Here is a 19,029-nt window from a genome sequence, read left to right as displayed (position 1 = left end):
AGGGACCGGATAGCCCTTAGCAAAGGACCCCGGACCCCGTACTCCCGGAGCACTCCCCACAGGGTGCCCTGAGGGACATGGTGGAATGCCTTCTCCAGATCCACAAAACACATGTGGACTGGTTGGGCGAACTCCCATGAACCCTCGAGCACCCGATGGAGCGTGTAGAGCTGGTCCAGTGTGCCGTGACCAGGACGAAAACCACACTGCACCTCCTGAATCCAAGGTTCGACCATCGGTCGAATTCTCCTCTCCAGTACTCTGGAATAGACCTTACTGGGGAGGCTGAGGAGTGTGATCCATCTTCATGACTAATGAAACAGTAACATTACAAATGCATTTTAATGACTTTAACCAAATTATTTGCATTTCTCTGTGACACGTTTGCACTTTTTTATATATGAATGAAGTTGCCAATGTTATAATTTTTGCAAAGACAGCTGCACTAATAGATGTTGTCACTGAGTCCAGACTACAAATAGAAATACACCCATATGACTTACACTCAACCAAATATAAACATAACACTTTTGGTTTTGCTCCCATTTTGTATGAGATGAACTCAAAGATCTAAAACTTGTGGACAGTCTAAGGCACAACTGTCCACTATTCATGGTGTCTAATCAGCATCTTGATACGGCACACCTGTGAGGTGGGATGGACTATCTCAGCAAAGGAGAAGTGCTCACTATCACAGATTTAGACTGGTTTGTGAACAATATTTGAGGGAAATGGTGATATTGGGCCTCATGTATCAATGTTGCGCACTTGTGGCGTAAATTTACGGCGTAAACTTGAAATACACCAAAGTCGCGTGACATGTATCAAGCAGTGCGCACCTGCCCATTTCTGGTGTACACCTGACGTGATCTTGATAAATGCAGCGGGTGGAAACGATCGTAATTATAATAAACACGCCCATAAATATTCAGACTCTGCTTCAGACACACCCTCATTTTACGACATAGAAGCCAGGAAGACGGCAATGAAAAAGAACTCCACCAATCATGACGCGTGCCAATAGAGCGTCAAAAGCGGCCGTCGTATCAATTGTTTTGTAGTATATAATCAATAAAGTGTTACATTGGTCCCTCATTAATCGCTGGAGTTACGTTTTAAAAAATAGCCCGAAATACGCGAAACCGCGACGTTAGGCAGCGTTATTTTTTTACAATTATTATAGACGTTTCAAAGCTGTAAAACCCCTCACTACACGGTTTATACACTTTCTCAATCAGGCATGAACATTTCCTTACTTTTCTCTCATGTGTAAACACTCTCAAAGCTCAAATCTTAGTAGGAAAATATATAAGACCCAAACATTTGTTTGAGAAATAAAAATAGAAAGTTTTCCTATAAATAATTATGATGGCATTTAGAACTAACGAATTAATTTTAACGATCAACGAACGAGGTCGGACACATAAGAAATTATTAATAGTAACTCACCAGTATGTCACAGATCGGGCCTCTGCGTCCTGACGCTGCGCCTTTTTCCACTCACACCTACACCTGGCTGCAGGCGTTTGTTTCCGTGTGACAAACACAATTATGAGTAGTTGTTGGCGCTCTTTTTTCTTCTGTGCGACAAAATTCTTATAAACAGATACGCAGAACACAGAACACTGTAAAAAAAAGGCATGCAAAATTGGACTAAATACTCAGGTGACAGGTGAACGGCGTTATAGCGAGGGACCACTGTATTCTCTTTTCACATGTCAATAATTCTTGACATGTGGATATTTGCTCGCTCAGTTAATAAGACACGCCTAATCTGTCAGATTTCTTTATTCTTAAAATGTATTTCTTTATTTATTTTATTGTGACAACCGAATGGAGACAACAAAACCTGGTTGCAGCACGGGCGAAGGGAATGACAACACTACAGTTGTAATTATCAATTTCATTGTCTAAAACGATCACACCACATGAAGTTAAGCTCAGCGCTGCTCTGGCTCCAGGCTCGAAGTCTGGAGAAAAAGACGAGCAGCAGCGCTGTAGCCACGGATCGTGCTGCATAAAAGCGGGATTTGTATTGATTATTATGTAGTATAATCAGGAAAGTATTATTTATGTAACATATGCATTGATTTGTATAATGGCACTGTTTATCATGTTGATCATCTTCATTTTTATGTGGATTCCAGCGCTGGTTCATTTTGGTGTATAATTTACACCACCTCTCGACCTGGTGTATATTTTCAGCGCAGCGTACGCCAACGACCACATTGATAAATGCCAAGTAGCGCAGCCGTTTTGGCGTACACCCCATATACGCTCAAATATCGCCGTACGCAACGTTGATACATGAGGCCCATTGTGTATGTGGAAAAAGATTTAGATCTTTGAGTTTATCTCATACAAAATGGGCAAAACCAAAAGTGTTGCGTTTATATTTTTGTTGAGTGTATTTTTTGCACCTGGGTTGACGTTGGGTTCAACCAGCGACAAACATAAGACTGACTCATCAACGTTAGCCCCTCTCATTTCATGGATAATATACTCACAAAGTAATGACAGCAATGACACAGCTGCCTACACTGTAAAAAAAAGTCATACATGTCAGCTTTTTATGTTATTCTACATATTTTACCACTCTGCAGTGTGCCTGCTGGAACATACTGTACAACAGTTGTTCCAGCAGTTGTAAATAACATGTATTTATTTTCCTTTTTTTTTTTTTTTTTTTTTTACAAAATCTGGCAACCCCAATTGCTTGTTTTCAATAGTGATAGTTTTTCACTGTACAGAAAATGTAACTTGCAACAGATCATGATTTTGGAGCCGAACAAGACACTTCCAAGTGTCTGATGTTGAATCAACATGTAAATCTGACCTGATTTCATCACTGAATCACGGCTTGTGTTGACTCAGTGAGGTGTGTCCCTTAACAGGCACAGAACAAACAGCTAAACACACAATCTGTGTGTGTGTGTGTGTGTGTGTGTGTGTGTGTGTGTGTGTGGTCACTGCTCAAGTGTCGCAAACTGACATTTAAATGCATTTGACACACGTATTTTGTAATATCTTCTACAAAATGGTTTCATCAGATTCCAGAAGGTAAAAGTGCAAAATTATAGCTCTGTGTCAAGACCAAATGTTTAATTGTTTACTTTGAAGAAGACGAAAAAAACCCATAAAATTTTAAAAAGCACTGGTAAGCATAAACGACATTTCAGATGAATAAATCTGTGATTAGTTTGCATCTTTAGTGCCCAGTTCATGATTCCACAAAGTCAACAAACACTATAATAATGTAGTTCCTGTAAAACCAGGCCCGGATCCAGACCTGTTTGAATCGATGCAGTTGCATCGGTCAGATTTTTTTACGCATCGTTCGTCATTGGCAAAAAAAAAAAAAAACTCAAATAATCCCTAATAGTGGCGAACGAGTCCCCGCGGTGAACACAGCTTTTGATTTGATCCCACAATGCACCACGCAGGTGTACACAGGAAAATTCAAACCGGATCAAACAAACATAGCATCAGTCCAGTCGAGTTGATGATCATGGCATCCAGGAAAAAAGTTGTGCAAGGAAAATTGGGCGCTTATTTCAGCAAGAAACGGTGAGTAGTTTACAAATAGTTTTCAGACAATAGTGCGTTTGAAAGGCATTCTATGATAACTGAAATTACATTTTCGGTGGTTTTCCGACCATACTTGTGAACCTATACGGATTGTCCATAAATTATACAGACTTTTCTGAGTTTCAGAGTTATACGGATGTACAAATAAAGTCGAATATTCAAGGTTTGGTCTGCAGCGGCTCTGTAATCAACCGTTTCTGCAGCGCTACTCCACTTTGAAGCGTGAACCATTGAAGCAATGCTTCGATCCACTAGCTCGTTGGTTCTTTGATTCGCTGCTCTTCAGAAACGGCAAGTCCACTTCTTAACTCCTCTCAAAGCCATTAAAATAGCGCGAGTCACGTTTGTGTGGATTAAAGTCACTAACTGGGACTCTTGTCTTGTTGCAGTCAAGAAATGAGAATTGTCCTCCGTTCCGTTGGCACAGCTCCAAACGCTGCTCCGCTTTCTGCTGAGACAGAGTCCGGTCGGAATTAATAACTTCAAAATGAATTGCCGCTTTAAATAAAATGACACCTCTTACAAACGTTGTAATAGAGACAAGAAACTACAATCGACTAAAACGTTTTTTTCCTCCCAAAATGAGACGTGCTGTATTTCTTTACAAATTACATCCTGATGTGCAGCACAGCAGCTGTAAGAGCTCAGCTCAGATATATGGAAAGACATTCATGCCAATAATGTCTGAAAGGAAATGCTTTTGACAACAACTATAGATTTTGTTTATTCCTATTTATGTCCAGAGATCAAGGATCCACCATGTAGAGTTTATTATGTCCAAAGTTTAAGGATCCAGTGACCAATTTCATATTTATTTACTTTAAGACACAATAAAATGTTGTTCAATTTCAATTTAATCAGCTTATGAAGCGCCAAATCACAACAAAATCCGTCTCAAGGCGCCTCACATAGAACAGTTCAACATAAAAAAATTAAAATAAATAAATAAAAATAAAAAATTCAAATACATAATTAAAAACAGAAGTAAAATAATAAAACAGACAAAAATAAATAAAAAATACTCATAAGAAAGAGAATAAAAATAGCTTTAAGTCTTGACTTAAAAATGTCCATGGACTCCAATTGTCTCACGGTCACAGGAAGACCATTCCACAGAGCGGGTGTGTGATAAGAAAAAGCCGAATAAAAGAATGAAGATTATTGAATAACAAGTGTTGTGTGGGCCGCTGAAGAGGAGGTACTGCTGGGCCACCACCAGAGGGCACCCTGCCTGAAGTGTGGGCTTCAGAGAGTGCGGGCGCATCTGCCCCAGGAGCAACCGAGTGTGGCAGCTGTCACTCATCATCAACGCCAGCTGTCACTCATCAACCACCACCATATAAGCCGGGCAGCATCTCCACCTCACTGCCGAGATATCGACTACCCGAAGGTAATACTCTCAGCCGTGTTTGTGCCAAACGCACGTTGTTTTTCTCTCGCATTTCTGACTGTGTTTGCAGGTGTTCGCTCGCTACTTACAGCCGAGTTTGTGGATGGTGGGGAAGTGAACGGATTTCACTTCTCACTCCGAACTGCAATAAAGTAGGAGACTGACCTTGCATAACTGTGAACTTGTGATTGAGGTGGAGGTGTATTCCCACTTGAGTACAGAGAGAACATTTTTGCTGACTGTTTGCTGGGTGTGTGTACACACACCCGCCATTAACTGTTTCTGCCTCCTGCCAGCAGTACCAGATCTGACAGCTGGAGACGGTGGCCACCTGGGGACTCAGGACTTGGCGACTCCGGCGTGCTTCAGATCCGTTGGCGGTGGAAATCGTGTGGGACCCGACTCTTCTCTGGACAGACGTCTTCTATCCTCGAGCCTGCCCACACGTCACCTCTGTATAGTGACTGATATCAAATTCTGTGATTGTCTGTATTTCGTTGTGCACATTCACAACATTAAATTGTTACCTTTTGGCTCATTTATTGACCTTTCATTTACGCCCCCTGTTGTGGGTCCGTGTCACTACACTTTCCCAACAACAAGAAGCGTACGATTTTTATTTTATCATTGGGCAAAAATGCATCTGTCAGATTTTCACTCTGAAAGTAAACAAAGCAATCGCAAAATTATGCCACAGTTTTCAGGGCTGGATAATACCTAACACTCTTTATTACACATTGATAATGATAAACCTTTCATGATTTTAGCAACATTTTGTCTGATGACCTTATTTTTGAGTCTGCATAAGAATTTTGCACAATACTCTATGGACATATGGCATTCACTAAATGAATCACCAAGTGGCTCTCGATGTGCCAGCAGAGTCTGACGTGGCAGCATGCTGACTTCATTGGCAGCATGTGAAGTACTTTGAGTATGCAAGTACACTCCATTTATATTGTTTTAAAGGCATTATTGAGTCTCACACACGTTTCTCCAGGTAAAACTGGAGTTGCGTCAGGAAGGGCATCCAGCGTAAAACTTGTGACAAATATCAATGTGGATCTGGCTGTATCCGCTGTGGCAACCCCGAATGAATCGGGAGCAGCTGAATGGACAACAACAACAACATTGCGAGTCTCACACACATGAAATGCAAGTTACATGCACAGGCGGCACCAGAACCTTTTTCTAGGTGGGCTTATACAATTTGCAGTTCTGTCTCATCACTCATGCTTATCTGAGATCAGGTCGCAGGGGCAACAGCTCCAGCAGGGGACCCCAGACGTCTCTTTCCTGTGCCACATTGACCACCTCTGACTGGGGGATCCCGATGCGTTCCCAGGCCAGTGTGGAGATATAATCTCTCCACCTAGTCCTGGGTCTTCCCCGGGGTCTCCTTCCAGGTGGACGTGCCTGGAACACCTCCCTAGGAAGGTGCCCAGGAGGCATCCTTACCAGATGCCCGAACCACCTCAGCTGGCTCCTTTCAACGTGAAGGAGCAGTGGCTCTATGCCGAGCTCCCCACGGATGACCGAACGTCTCACAGTATCTCTAAGGGAGACACCAGCCACCCTCCTAAGGAAGCCCATTCTGTCCGCTTGTACCTGTGATCTAGTTCTTCTGGGTATCACCCAATCCTCATGACCATAGGTGAGAGTAGGAACAAAGATTGACCAGTAGATCGAGAGCTTTGCCTTTTCGCTCAGTTCCCTTTTCGTCACAACAGTACAGTAGAGTGAATGCAACAATCTCATGCTCCATTGTCCCCTCACTCGTGAACCAGACCCTGAGATACTTGAAGTCCTTCACTTGGGGCAAGACCGTATTTCCTACCTGGAGTAGGCTATCCATCAATTTCCTGCTGAGAACCATGGCCTCAGATTTAGAGGTGCTGACCCTCATCCCAACCGCTTCACACTCGGCTAGGAACCAATCCAGTCAGTGTTGGAGGTCACCAGCTGATGAAGCCAACAGGACCACATCATCTGCAAAAAGCAGTAATGAGACCCTGAGCCCACCAAACTGGAAACCCTCCTCCCCTTGACTACGCCTTGATATCCTGTCCATGAATATCACAAACAGGTTTGGTGACAAGGCGCAGCCCTAGTGGAGGCCAACCCCCACTGGAAACAAGTCTGACTTACTGCCGAGCACCCTACCACAGCTCTCACTTTGTGAGTACAGAGATTGAATGGCCTGAGAAAGGACCCTCTCACTCCATACTCCCGCAGCACCTCCCACAGTGTCTACTGGGGTACCCTATCATATGCCTTCTCAAAGTCCACAAAACACATGTAGACTGGATGGGCATACTCCCAGGCACCCTCCAGGATCCTTGTGAGAGTGAAAAGCTGGTCGGTTGTTCCACGACCAGGGTGGAACCCGCATTGTTCCACTTCAATCAGAGGTTTGACTATCGGCTGAATCCTCCTTTCCAGCACCCTGGAGTACACTTTACCAGGGAACTGAGTAGTGTGATGCCTCTGTAATTGGCACACACTCTCTGGTCCCCCTTTTTTTTAAATATGGGGTCCACCACCCCAGTTTGTCACTCCTTAGGCACTGTCCCAGACCTCAGCGCAATGTTGAAGAGACGTTTCATCCAAGACAATCCCTCCATACCCAGAGCCTTCAGCATTTCTGGATGGATCTCATCAACCCCCGGGGCCTTGCCACTGCGGAGTTGTTTGACAACCTCAGTGACTTCCACCAGGGAAATTGACAAAAATCCTCCATCAGCTTCCAGCTCTGCCCCTACTATAGAGGGCACTCCGGTCTGATGCAGGAGTTCCTCAAAGTGTTCCTTCCAGCACCAGATTACATCCTCAGTTGAGGTCAACAGAGTCCTATCCTTACTGTAGACAGCTTGGATGGTTCCCCGTTTCCCCCTCCTGTGGTGCCTCACAGTTCTACCAGAAGCACCTTGGTGGCAACTGAAAGTCCTTCACCATGGTTGCCCCAAACTCCTCCCAAACCCATTGCTTTGCCTCCCCCATAGCAGAGGCTGCTGCCCTTCGGACCTGTTGGCATCTTGCAACTGCCTCTGAGATAACATATCCCAAAAGGACTCCTCCTTCAGTCAGGCGGCTTCCCTGACCACCAGTGTCCACCACGGTGTTCAAAGGTTGCCATCCCTTGAGACACCTAAGACCTTCAGGCCACAGCTCCCCACTGCAGCTTCAGCAATGGAAGCTTTGAACATTGTCCATTCTGGTTCAATGCCCCCAACCTCCACAGGGATACTGGAAAAGCTCCACCAGAGGTGTGAGTTGAGGATCTGTAAGACAGTGGGCCCCTCCACATGGTCCCACTTCACCTGCACTACCTGTTTGGGCTTACCAGGTCTGTCCAAAGTCCTCCCCCAGCCTCTGATCCAAATCACCATCAGATGTTGATCAGTTGACAGCTCTGCCCCTCTCTTCACCCAAGTGTCCAGAACATGCAGCCTCAGATCAGATGATGCAATCACAAAATCGATCATCAATCTTTGGCTTAGGGTGCTCTGGTACCAGGTACACTTATGAGCATCCTTATGTTTGAACATGGTATTTGTTATGGGCAGTCCATGACTGTGAAAGTCATGAAAGTCCAGTTACTTTCCAATAACAAATGACCATTTGGGTTTAGATCGGGGAGGCCGTTCCTCCCAGTCACGCCTCTCCAGGTGTCTCTGTCATTGCCCACGTGTGCGCTGAAGTCCCCCAGCAGAACAGTGGAGTCCCCCACGGGAGCCCCATACAGGACTCCATTCAGCGACTCCAAGAAGGCTGAATACTCCAAACTGCTGTTCAGTGCATATGCACAAACAACAGTAAGAGTTTTCCCCCGCCACCAGAAGTCACAGGGAGGCACCCCTCTCATGTACTGGGGTAAACTACAATGTAGTGGTGCTCAGCCAGGGACTCCTGAGTATCCCCACACCTGCCCGACGCTTCACACCCTGTGCAACTCCAGAGAAGAATAAGATCCAAGCCCTATCAAGGAGAGTGGTTCCAGAGCTGAGGCTGTGCATAGAGGTGAGGCCCACCAGATCTAACTTGTATCGCTCTACCTCCCGCACAAGATCTGGCTCCTTTCCCCACAACGAACTGATGTTTCACACCACCAGAGCTAGCCCCTGCCGCCCAGGTCTGGTCCACCGAGGCCCTCGACTTTCACTGCCACCCATGGGACAGCGCACCCGATGCCAGTGGTTCCCCCTGCGGGTGGTGAGCCCACAGGGTGGAGATGGAAGGTCCACGTTGCCTTTTCCAGCTGTGCCCGACTGGGCTCGGTGGCAAGCCCAGCCACCAGGTGCTCACTGATGGGCCCTACATCCAGGCCCGGTTCCAGATGGGACCCAGGGCTTCCTCTGGGCCGGGTCACATTTCCTCGACCTCATTTTGTCATGGTGTCTTATGAACCATTCTTATTCTGGCCTCTCGCCTAAGACCAATTTGCCATGGGAGACCCTACCAGGAGCACAAAGACTCCAGACAACACAGCTCTCAGGGTCATAGAGGCACACAAACCTCTCCACCACGATAAGGTGATGTTCCTGGAGAGGTAATGTACAAATATGTATTTCAAAGCAAATTTCAAGTGTCTACTTAATACATATTGTTAATTCACACACACAACACACTACATATAGAAGTAACAATGGCAGATGTTTGATCCATTTTTAAGCTGCAGTCACATGAGCTACAAATGGCAGAGGCAAGAAGTAGACTTTGTCTCTTGATGGGTGTTTCCAGGGTGTCTAGGCTGGCATCTCCGTGACATGGCTTGTAAATCACTTCAGAGGTGTTATCTGGTTACAAAATCAGCGTTTTAGATTTAGAAGTGTTGATTTCTTGCTAACTTTTACAAAATATCTGAGAAACATATTGGGTTTAGACAGAAACACAGCTGTGTTAGAGCATATTCCCCCATCTTGGATTATTTTGTTTGAGTGAACATCCAGCTCACATTACCCTGCCTATTCCCTGGTGGCAGAGCGAACATTGTCTCTTGCCACTGAAATATGCCCACTGTGATTCAATTCAATTCAAATTTCAATTTTCAGTTTTCAGTTTTCAATTTTCAATTTTTCACATGTTCAAAACTCTCCAGGCACCGTCGAGATGGGACACCTATCCAACAGGGTTCCATGTATAATCTGACGACCATCTGACCGCAATTTACATATTCTGACGGCATCAAAACAGCATCTGAAATGATCTGTTTGTCTGTCCTGACTAACAACAGGCGATCAGCAACAACAGACAGCTGCCAGCCTGTTTGTACGCTCCCTGGATGCGGCTGGCACAGTGTTTATGAACACATATACAGCTGAGTGAACATTTTGGCCACACATTCGCACACTGCTTTGATCACCTGTTCTACATACGCAGGCACATGCGGTTCGTTCAGCCATTGTGAACATGCTCGGATCACCTGTTCTACGCACGTACATGTGTGCACTCCGTCATGTGAGACTAACACTGATGAGAGGTCAATTTAGTGCTGGGAATGTGAGGACGAGCAGAGATTTGATTACGTGGGTGAGTGAGTGGGTGAGTGACAGCTCCAATGTCGGTGCTGTCTGACAGCAGTCTGTGTCAGCTGACTGTTGTCTGAAATCTGAGGTCTATTAGAAAAGTAGCCGACCTTATTATTTTTTTCATAAACCATATGGATTTGAATCATGTGTGATTGCGTCAGCCAAGCTTGAACCTTCGTGCGCATGCGTGAGTTTTTTCAAGCCTGTCAGTTCCGTCATTCGCCTGTGAGCAGGCTTTGAGTGAGGAGTGGTCCACCCCTCTCGTCGTTTTTTTTCATTGTTTAGGAATGGCTCAGAGACTGCTGCTTTGCTTGATCAAAATTTTTTCAGAAACTGTGAGGGACATCAAAGTGGACACCATTCGAGAAATTCAGATTGTCTTTGGTGAAAATTTTATGGGCTTCAAAGAGATTACGGAGTGTTACTGTCGCTTTAAGGACGGCCCAGAGTGACTGGTGGTGCGCCGCACTCCGAAGCCGCCATCGACAGGCTGAGCGACCATTTCATTTCTAAACGGCTGGCTGCACGGATCCATGACCATCATGTGCAATTTCTCTGGTTATCACAAGAGCTGGACATCAACCATTTTCCGTCAGATTTCACTTTTAACAAGAGATTTTGTCATGGAAAGCCGAGCGGAGGCTTCATGCGTCACGATGGATTCGCTACTGGAACGAGACAAAACCACCTCCGTTTTGGTGTCACAGGACGGCTTTGAGATGGCGTTCAGACAGCTATCGGTGGTTTTTCCATCGAGTGATTATCGAAGAAATTGTGGATGTGCCTGGACATGCTAGAACATGTCCTGTGAGGCTTTATCATGGCGTTGCTTTGCGCCATGTGGCACCGCCGCGACGCGCGGAATTCCTCCGCACGTCTGTCTCAATGTGCCGAAAAACTGCTGATGTCCACGTCTTTTCACAATTCCTGTGCTAGCCAGATGACATCCCGGATAAAACACAGCGTCCAGTTTGGAAATGAACGGCACATTCCAATGTTACAGGAGTTTTTGTCATGGAAAGAGGAGCGGAGGGTTCGCTCGTTGCAGCGGTGCCGCATGGCGCAAAGCAACGCCGTGATGAAGCCTCACAGGACATATTCTGGCATGTCTAGGCACATCCACAATTTCTCGGATAATCACTCGATGGAAAAACCACCGACAGCTGTCTGAGCGCCATCTCAAAGCCATCCTGTGAAACCAAAATGGAGGTGGTTTTGTCTCGCTCCAGTAGCGAATCCATCGTGACGCGCAAAGCCTCTGCTCGGCTTTCCATGACAAAATCTCTTGTTAAAAGTGAAATCTGCTGGAAAATGGTTGAAGTCCAGCTCTTGTGATAACCAGAGAAATGGCACATGATGGTCACGGATCCATACAGCCATCCGTTTAGAAATGAAATGGTTGCTCAGTCTGTCGATGGCGGCTTTGGAGGGCGGCGCACCACCAGTCGCTCTGGGCCGTCCTTAAAGCAACAGTAACACTCTGTAATCTCTTTGAAGCCCATAGTGTGCACAAGGCAATCTGGATGAGTTCTGACCATGGCTGGCCATGCCTCTTTTCCTCCCGACTGTGTCGGATTATGGCAATATTTGCCGTGTCGGAATGGTTCCTCCACATTCTTGCTATGTATGATGGGGGCTTGACTGTTTTATTGATGCAGGGAGATTATTCCACAGAACAGCCGCATGTTCTCCTTGAATTGCTGGCTGTCTGAGTGGTAGCTTAGCCGCCGTTAGTTCCCTTCCAGCAGATCCCGAGCAGGCGGGAAAGCAGGCCGACTGGGTGACTGTGAGGAGGAAGCGTAGCCCTAAACAGAAGCCCCGTGTACACCGCCAACCCGTTCACATTTCTAACCGTTTTTCCCCACTCGGCGACACACCCGCCGAGGATCAAACTCTGGTTATTGGCGACTCTGTTTTGAGAAATGTGAAGTTAGCGACACCAGCAACCATAGTCAATTGTCTTCCCAGGGCCAGAGCAGGCGACATTGAAGGAAATTTGAAACTGTTGGCTAAGGCTAAGCGTAAATTTGGTAAGATTGTAATTCACGTCGGCATTAATGACACCCGGTTACGCCAATCGGAGGTCACTAAAATCAACACTGAATCGGTGTGTAACTTTGCAAAAACAATGTCAGACTCTGTAGTTTTCTCTGGGCCCCTCCCCAATCGGACCGGGAGTGACATGTTTAGCTGCATGTTCTCCTTGAATTGCTGGCTGTCTGAGTGTTGTCCAAAAAATGAGGTGGGCTTCATAGATAATTGGCAAAGCTTCTGGGGAAAACCTGGTCTTGTAAGGAGAGACGGCATCCATCCCACTTTGGATGGAGCAGCTCTCATTTCTAGAAATCTGGCCAATTTTCTTAAATCCTCCAAACCATGACTATCCAGGGTTGGGACCAGGAAGCAGAGTTGTAGTCTTACACACCTCTCTGCAGCTTCTCTCCCCCTGCCATCCCCTCATTACCCCATCCCCGTAGAGACGGTGCCTGCTCCCAGACCACCAATAACCAGCAAAAATCTATTTAAGCATAAAAATTCAAAAAGAAAAAATAATATAGCACCTTCAACTGCACCACAGACTAAAACAGTTAAATGTGGTCTATTAAACATTAGATCTCTCTCTTCTAAATCCCTGTTAGTAAATGATATAATAATTGATCAACATATTGATTTATTCTGCCTTACAGAAACCTGGTTACAGCAGGATGAATATGTTAGTTTAAATGAGTCAACACCCCCGAGTCACACTAACTGCCAGGGGGGAGGATTAGCAGCAATCTTCCATTCCAGCTTATTAATTAATCAAAAACCCAGACAGAGCTTTAATTCATTTGAAAGCTTGACTCTTAGTCTTGTCCATCCAAATTGGAAGTCCCAAAAACCAGTTTTATTTGTTATTATCTATCGTCCACCTGGTCGTTACTGTGAGTTTCTCTGTGAATTTTCAGACCTTTTGTCTGACTTAGTGCTTAGCTCAGATAAGATAATTATAGTGGGCGATTTTAACATCCACACAGATGCTGAAAATGACAGCCTCAACACTGCATTTAATCTATTACTAGACTCTATTGGCTTTACTGAAAATGTAAATGAGTCCACCCACCACTTTAATCATATCTTAGATCTTGTTCTGACTTATGGTATGGAAATTGAATACTTAACAGTATTCCCTGAAAACTCCCTTCTGTCTGATCATTTCTTAATAACATTTACATTTACTCTGATGGACTACCTAGCAGTGGGGAATAAGTTTCATTACACTAAAAGTCTTTCAGAAAGTGCTGTAACTAGGTTTAAGGATATGATTCCTTCTTTATGTTCTCTAATGCCATATCAATCAATCAATCAATTTTATTTATATAGCGCCAAATCACAACAAACAGTTGCCCCAAGGCGCTTTATATTGTAAGGCAAGGCCATACAATAATTACGTAAAAACCCCAACGGTCAAAACGACCCCCTGTGAGCAAGCACTTGGCGACAGTGGGAAGGAAAAACTCCCTTTTAACAGGAAGAAACCTCCAGCAGAACCAGGCTCAGGGAGGGGCAGTCTTCTGCTGGGACTGGTTGGGGCTGAGGGGAGAGAATCAAGAAAAAGACATGCTGTGGAGGGGAGCAGAGATGAATCACTAATGATTAAATGCAGAGTGGTGCATACAGAGCAAAAAGAGAAAGAAACACTCAGTGCATCATGGGAACCCCCCAGCAGTCTAAGTCTATAGCAGCATAACTAAGGGATGGTTCAGGGTCACCTGATCCAGCCCTAACTATAAGCTTTAACAAAAAGGAAAGTTTTAAGCCTAATCTTAAAAGTAGAGAGGGTGTCTGTCTCCCTGATCTGAATTGGGAGCTGGTTCCACAGGAGAGGAGCCTGAAAGCTGAAGGCTCTGCCTCCCATTCTACTCTTACAAACCCTAGGAACTACAAGTAAGCCTGCAGTCTGAGAGCGAAGCGCTCTATTGGGGTGATATGGTACTATGAGGTCCCTAAGATAAGATGGGACCTGATTATTCAAAACCTTATAAATAAGAAGAAGAATTTTAAATTCTATTCTAGAATTAACAGGAAGCCAATGAAGAGAGGCCAATATGGGTGAGATATGCTCTCTCCTCCTAGTCCCCGTTAGTACTCTAGCTGCAGCATTTTGAATTAACTGAAGGCTTTTCAGGGAACTTTTAGGACAACCTGATAATAATGAATTACAATAGTCCAGCCTAGAGGAAATAAATGCATGAATTAGTTTTTCAGCATCACTCTGAGACAAGACCTTTCTAATTTTAGAGATATTGCGTAAATGCAAAAAAGCAGTCCTACATATTTGTTTAATTTGCGCATTGAATGACATATCCTGATCAAAAATGACTCCAAGATTTCTCACAATATTACTAGAGGTCAGGGTAATGCCATCCAGAGTAAGGATCTGGTTAGACACCATGTTTCTAAGATTTGTGGGGCCAAGTACAATAACTTCAGTTTTATCTGAGTTTAAAAGCAGGAAATTAGAGGTCATCCATGTCTTTATGTCTGTAAGACAATCCTGCAGTTTAGCTACATATACCAACACAGTGCAGAGTAGCTACCTAAACTCTGTAAGTGAGATAGAGTATCTCGTCAATAGTTTTACATCCGCATTGAAGACAACTTTGGATGCTGTAGCTCCTCTGAACAAGAGAGCTTTAAATCAGAAGTGCCTGACTCCGTGATATAACTCACAAACTCGCAGCTTAAAGCAGATAACCCGTAAGTTGGAGAGGAAATGGCGTCTCACTAATTTAGAAGATCTTCACTTAGCCTGGAAAAGGAGTCTGTTGCTCCATAAAAAAGCCCTCCGTAAAGCTAGGACATCTTACTACTCATCACTAATTGAAGAAAATAAGAACAACCCCAGGTTTCTTTTCAGCACTGTAGCCAGGCTGACAAAGAGTCAGAGCTCTATTGAGCTGAGTATTCCATTATCTTTAACTAGTAATGAGTTCATGACTTTCTTTGCTAACAAAATTTTAACTATTAGAGAAAAAATTACTCATAACCATCCCAAAGACGTATCGTTATCTTTGGCTGCTTTCAGTGATGCTGGTATTTGGTTAGACTCTTTCTCTCCAATTGTTCTGTCTGAGTTATTTTCATTAGTTACTTCATCCAAACCATCAACATGTCTATTAGACCCCATTCCTACCAGGCTGCTCAAGGAAGCCCTACTATTATTTAATGCTTCGATCTTAAATATGATCAATCTATCTTTATTAGTTGGCTATGTACCACAGGCTTTTAAGGTGGCAGTAATTAAACCATTACCTCGTACATGCTTCCCTTAGGCAGTATTATTAGATGGCATTGCTTAAATTTTCATTGTTACGCAGATGATACCCAGCTTTATCTATCCATGAAGCCAGAGGACACACACCAGTTAGCTAAACTGCAGGATTGTCTTACAGACATAAAGACATGGATGACCTCTAATTTCCTGCTTTTAAACTCAGATAAAACTGAAGTTATTGTACTTGGCCCCACAAATCTTAGAAACATGGTGTCTAACCAGATCCTTACTCTGGATGACATTACCCTGACCTCTAGTAATACTGTGAGAAATCTTGGAGTCATTTTTGATCAGGATATGTCATTCAATGCGCATATTAAACAAATATGTAGGACTGCTTTTTTGCATTTACGCAATATCTCTAAAATTAGAAAGGTCTTGTCTCAGAGTGATGCTGAAAAACTAATTCATGCATTTATTTCCTCTAGGCTGGACTATTGTAATTCATTATTATCAGGTTGTCCTAAAAGTTCCCTGAAAAGCCTTCAGTTAATTCAAAATGCTGCAGCTAGAGTACTAACGGGGACTAGAAGGAGAGAGCATATCTCACCCATATTGGCCTCTCTTCATTGGCTTCCTGTTAATTCTAGAATAGAATTTAAAATTCTTCTTCTTACTTATAAGGTTTTGAATAATCAGGTCCCATCTTATCTTAGGGACCTCATAGTACCATATCACCCCAATAGAGCGCTTCGCTCTCAGACTGCAGGCTTACTTGTAGTTCCTAGGGTTTGTAAGAGTAGAATGGGAGGCAGAGCCTTCAGCTTTCAGGCTCCTCTCCTGTGGAACCAGCTCCCAATTCAGATCAGGGAGACAGACACCCTCTCTACTTTTAAGATTAGGCTTAAAACTTTCCTTTTTGCTAAAGCTTATAGTTAGGGCTGGATCAGGTGACCCTGAACCATCCCTTAGTTATGCTGCTATAGACTTAGACTGCTGGGGGGTTCCCATGATGCACTGAGTGTTTCTTTCTCTTTTTGCTCTGTATGCACCACTCTGCATTTAATCATTAGTGATTGATCTCTGCTCCCCTCCACAGCATGTCTTTTTCCTGGTTCTCTCCCTCAGCCCCAACCAGTCCCAGCAGAAGACTGCCCCTCCCTGAGCCTGGTTCTGCTGGAGGTTTCTTCCTGTTAAAAGGGAGTTTTCCTTCCCACTGTGCTTGCTCACAGGGGGTCGTTTTGACCGTTGGGGTTTTTACGTAATTATTGTATGACCTTGCCTTACAATATAAAGTGCCTTGGGGCAACTGTTTGTTGTGATTTGGCGCTATTTAAATAAAATTGATTGATTGATTGATTGAACAGGGGCACGATAAGAAAAAGCTCTGTTGACCTGCAGAGTTCTCATTCACCCTAGGGACACAAAGTTGTCCTGCACCCTGAGAACGCAAAGCCCGGGCCGGTATGTAGGGTTTAATTACATCAGCTAAGTTTGGAGGTGCCTGTCCGTGAACAATTTTATAGGTTAGTAACAGAACCTTAGGATCTGATCTCACTGGGACAGGAAGTGAGTCAGACACCAAAATGGGTGTAATGTTGTCGAACTTTCTGTTTCGTGTTAAAAGTCTGGCAGTAGTATTTTGAACCAATTGGAGCCCCCTTGATTGAAAAAGAATGGAAATTCATCACATTGCCTCTGTCTCGTGCTGTTGCTTGTAGCTAATGTGACTGATAGCTTTAATCATGCTAACATATTAGAAAGAAGTGAATAACATGCAGTCCATGAAAGTATGAAAGACTATTGGAGCCAGAGCACATCCCTGAGGAACACCAGTATTCACACACACACATGCACACACACACAGCACTCACAGGTCTGTGTAAAAGCTATATCCCACAACTTGTTGGGGGTCCTGCAGGCTTTCAGCATTGCCACAGACAACAGCTAGTGTTCAGTAGATTTAATTTTTCATTATTGTGCAGATTTTGCTTCTAAATAAAATCAATAAACTTGACGCTTTAGGACAACAACTGCAAATGCGAAGGTTTGCAGCTAGTTAGAGAAGATTTCCAACTGGATGCAATTCTTGCTGAGCTCGGTCTGATATCTACCTGATTTGGCATCATGGAGGACATTGAAATAAAATCCCACTGGATGGTGAGGCCGCTGGTCTCCGCAATCGTGACGAAGTTACACTGCAGCAGCGCGTTCTCGCCCGCTGTCACATTGATGTGTTTCTGCGGAGTCTTGACAGTGATCAGTTCAGCATGTCCTAAGAAATACCATCGTCTATTAAGCATCATGCAAATAAAACTGACAAAAAATATGCAAAATAAACTTAAAGTAAGAAAGAAATTTGAACTGTAGTTACCCATTATGAGAAGAATTGCCGCTAAGTGCAAAATGGAGAACATCTTAAAAAAAATAGAGGATTGAACCACAAATGTAGAAATTCTCCTGTGGACCAGGACACGGGGTAAAAATAGTGCACGGTGAAGGTTACAGTCAGCTTGCTAATGGGCTGGTTGATAAGCGGCGCGTTGATAACATCATGTTTGCATATCCATGTTTGCTGGAATGGGCGTGTGGAGCCATTCTTTACTTATTTCAAACTGTCGTCATAGTGAAATTTTGAAGTGACCAGTGAAACGTAGGAGGTCTTGTACAGACAGGTTCACAAATATCTGACTGTCAAGGAGGTTTCTGTTATTTTATCAGATTGCCGCAGAAAGGTTACACTTAAAAGTACCTACCCAACACAGACCTACCCAACACAACCCTACCCAACACAACCCTACCCAGCATAACCCTACCCAACACAACCATACCCAACATAACTCTACCTAACACAACCCTACCCAACATAACCCTACCCAACACAACCCTACCCAATATAACCCTACCCAACACAACTCTACCCAACACAACCCTACCCATCATCCAGTCCATGGCAGTACTGTACAGGAGCCAAGAACACATCCCTGGTGAATGCCAGTTTTCACTGAGGAAAAGTATAGGTTTTGGTCTTGCTCTGTACAACACTCAAAATACCTGTTTATAGTCTTGTTGATGCCAAATATGCATTCATTCATTAGTTTTTCAATACCTGCTTATGCTAGAGCCTATGCCAGCAGTCACTGGGCGAGAGGTGGGGTACACCGTGGTCAGGCCTCCAGTCTATCGCAGGGTCACATGTAGACAGAAAAAGACACTCAGACTCTCATCTACAATTAATTTAAAGTTTCCACTTCACTAAACCTGTA

At 44.2% G+C, this 19,029-nt stretch overlaps 1 protein-coding gene across 1 annotated transcript in view; it reads right to left on the bottom strand.

Annotated features, from left to right (window-relative positions):
- LOC117516492 (V-set and immunoglobulin domain-containing protein 1-like) overlaps positions 1–18,349 on the bottom strand; it is a 37,502-nt gene extending 19,153 nt beyond the window's left edge. Inside the window, exons 1-2 of the mRNA XM_034177398.1 lie at positions 18,138–18,349; positions 17,878–18,038 (exon numbers count right to left, since the gene is read on the bottom strand). Of these exons, the coding sequence (XP_034033289.1) occupies positions 17,878–18,038; positions 18,138–18,180 (204 nt within the window). The 5' untranslated portion in view covers positions 18,181–18,349. The remainder of the gene's footprint in view (positions 1–17,877; positions 18,039–18,137) is intronic.
- Between the last annotated feature and the right edge of the window lie 680 nt (positions 18,350–19,029).

Source organism: Thalassophryne amazonica, chromosome 9 (genome assembly GCF_902500255.1).
Source record: "Thalassophryne amazonica chromosome 9, fThaAma1.1, whole genome shotgun sequence".
In the NCBI taxonomy this organism is placed as follows: domain Eukaryota; kingdom Metazoa; phylum Chordata; class Actinopteri; order Batrachoidiformes; family Batrachoididae; genus Thalassophryne; species Thalassophryne amazonica.
This window is presented reverse-complemented; position numbering and strand designations above follow the sequence as displayed.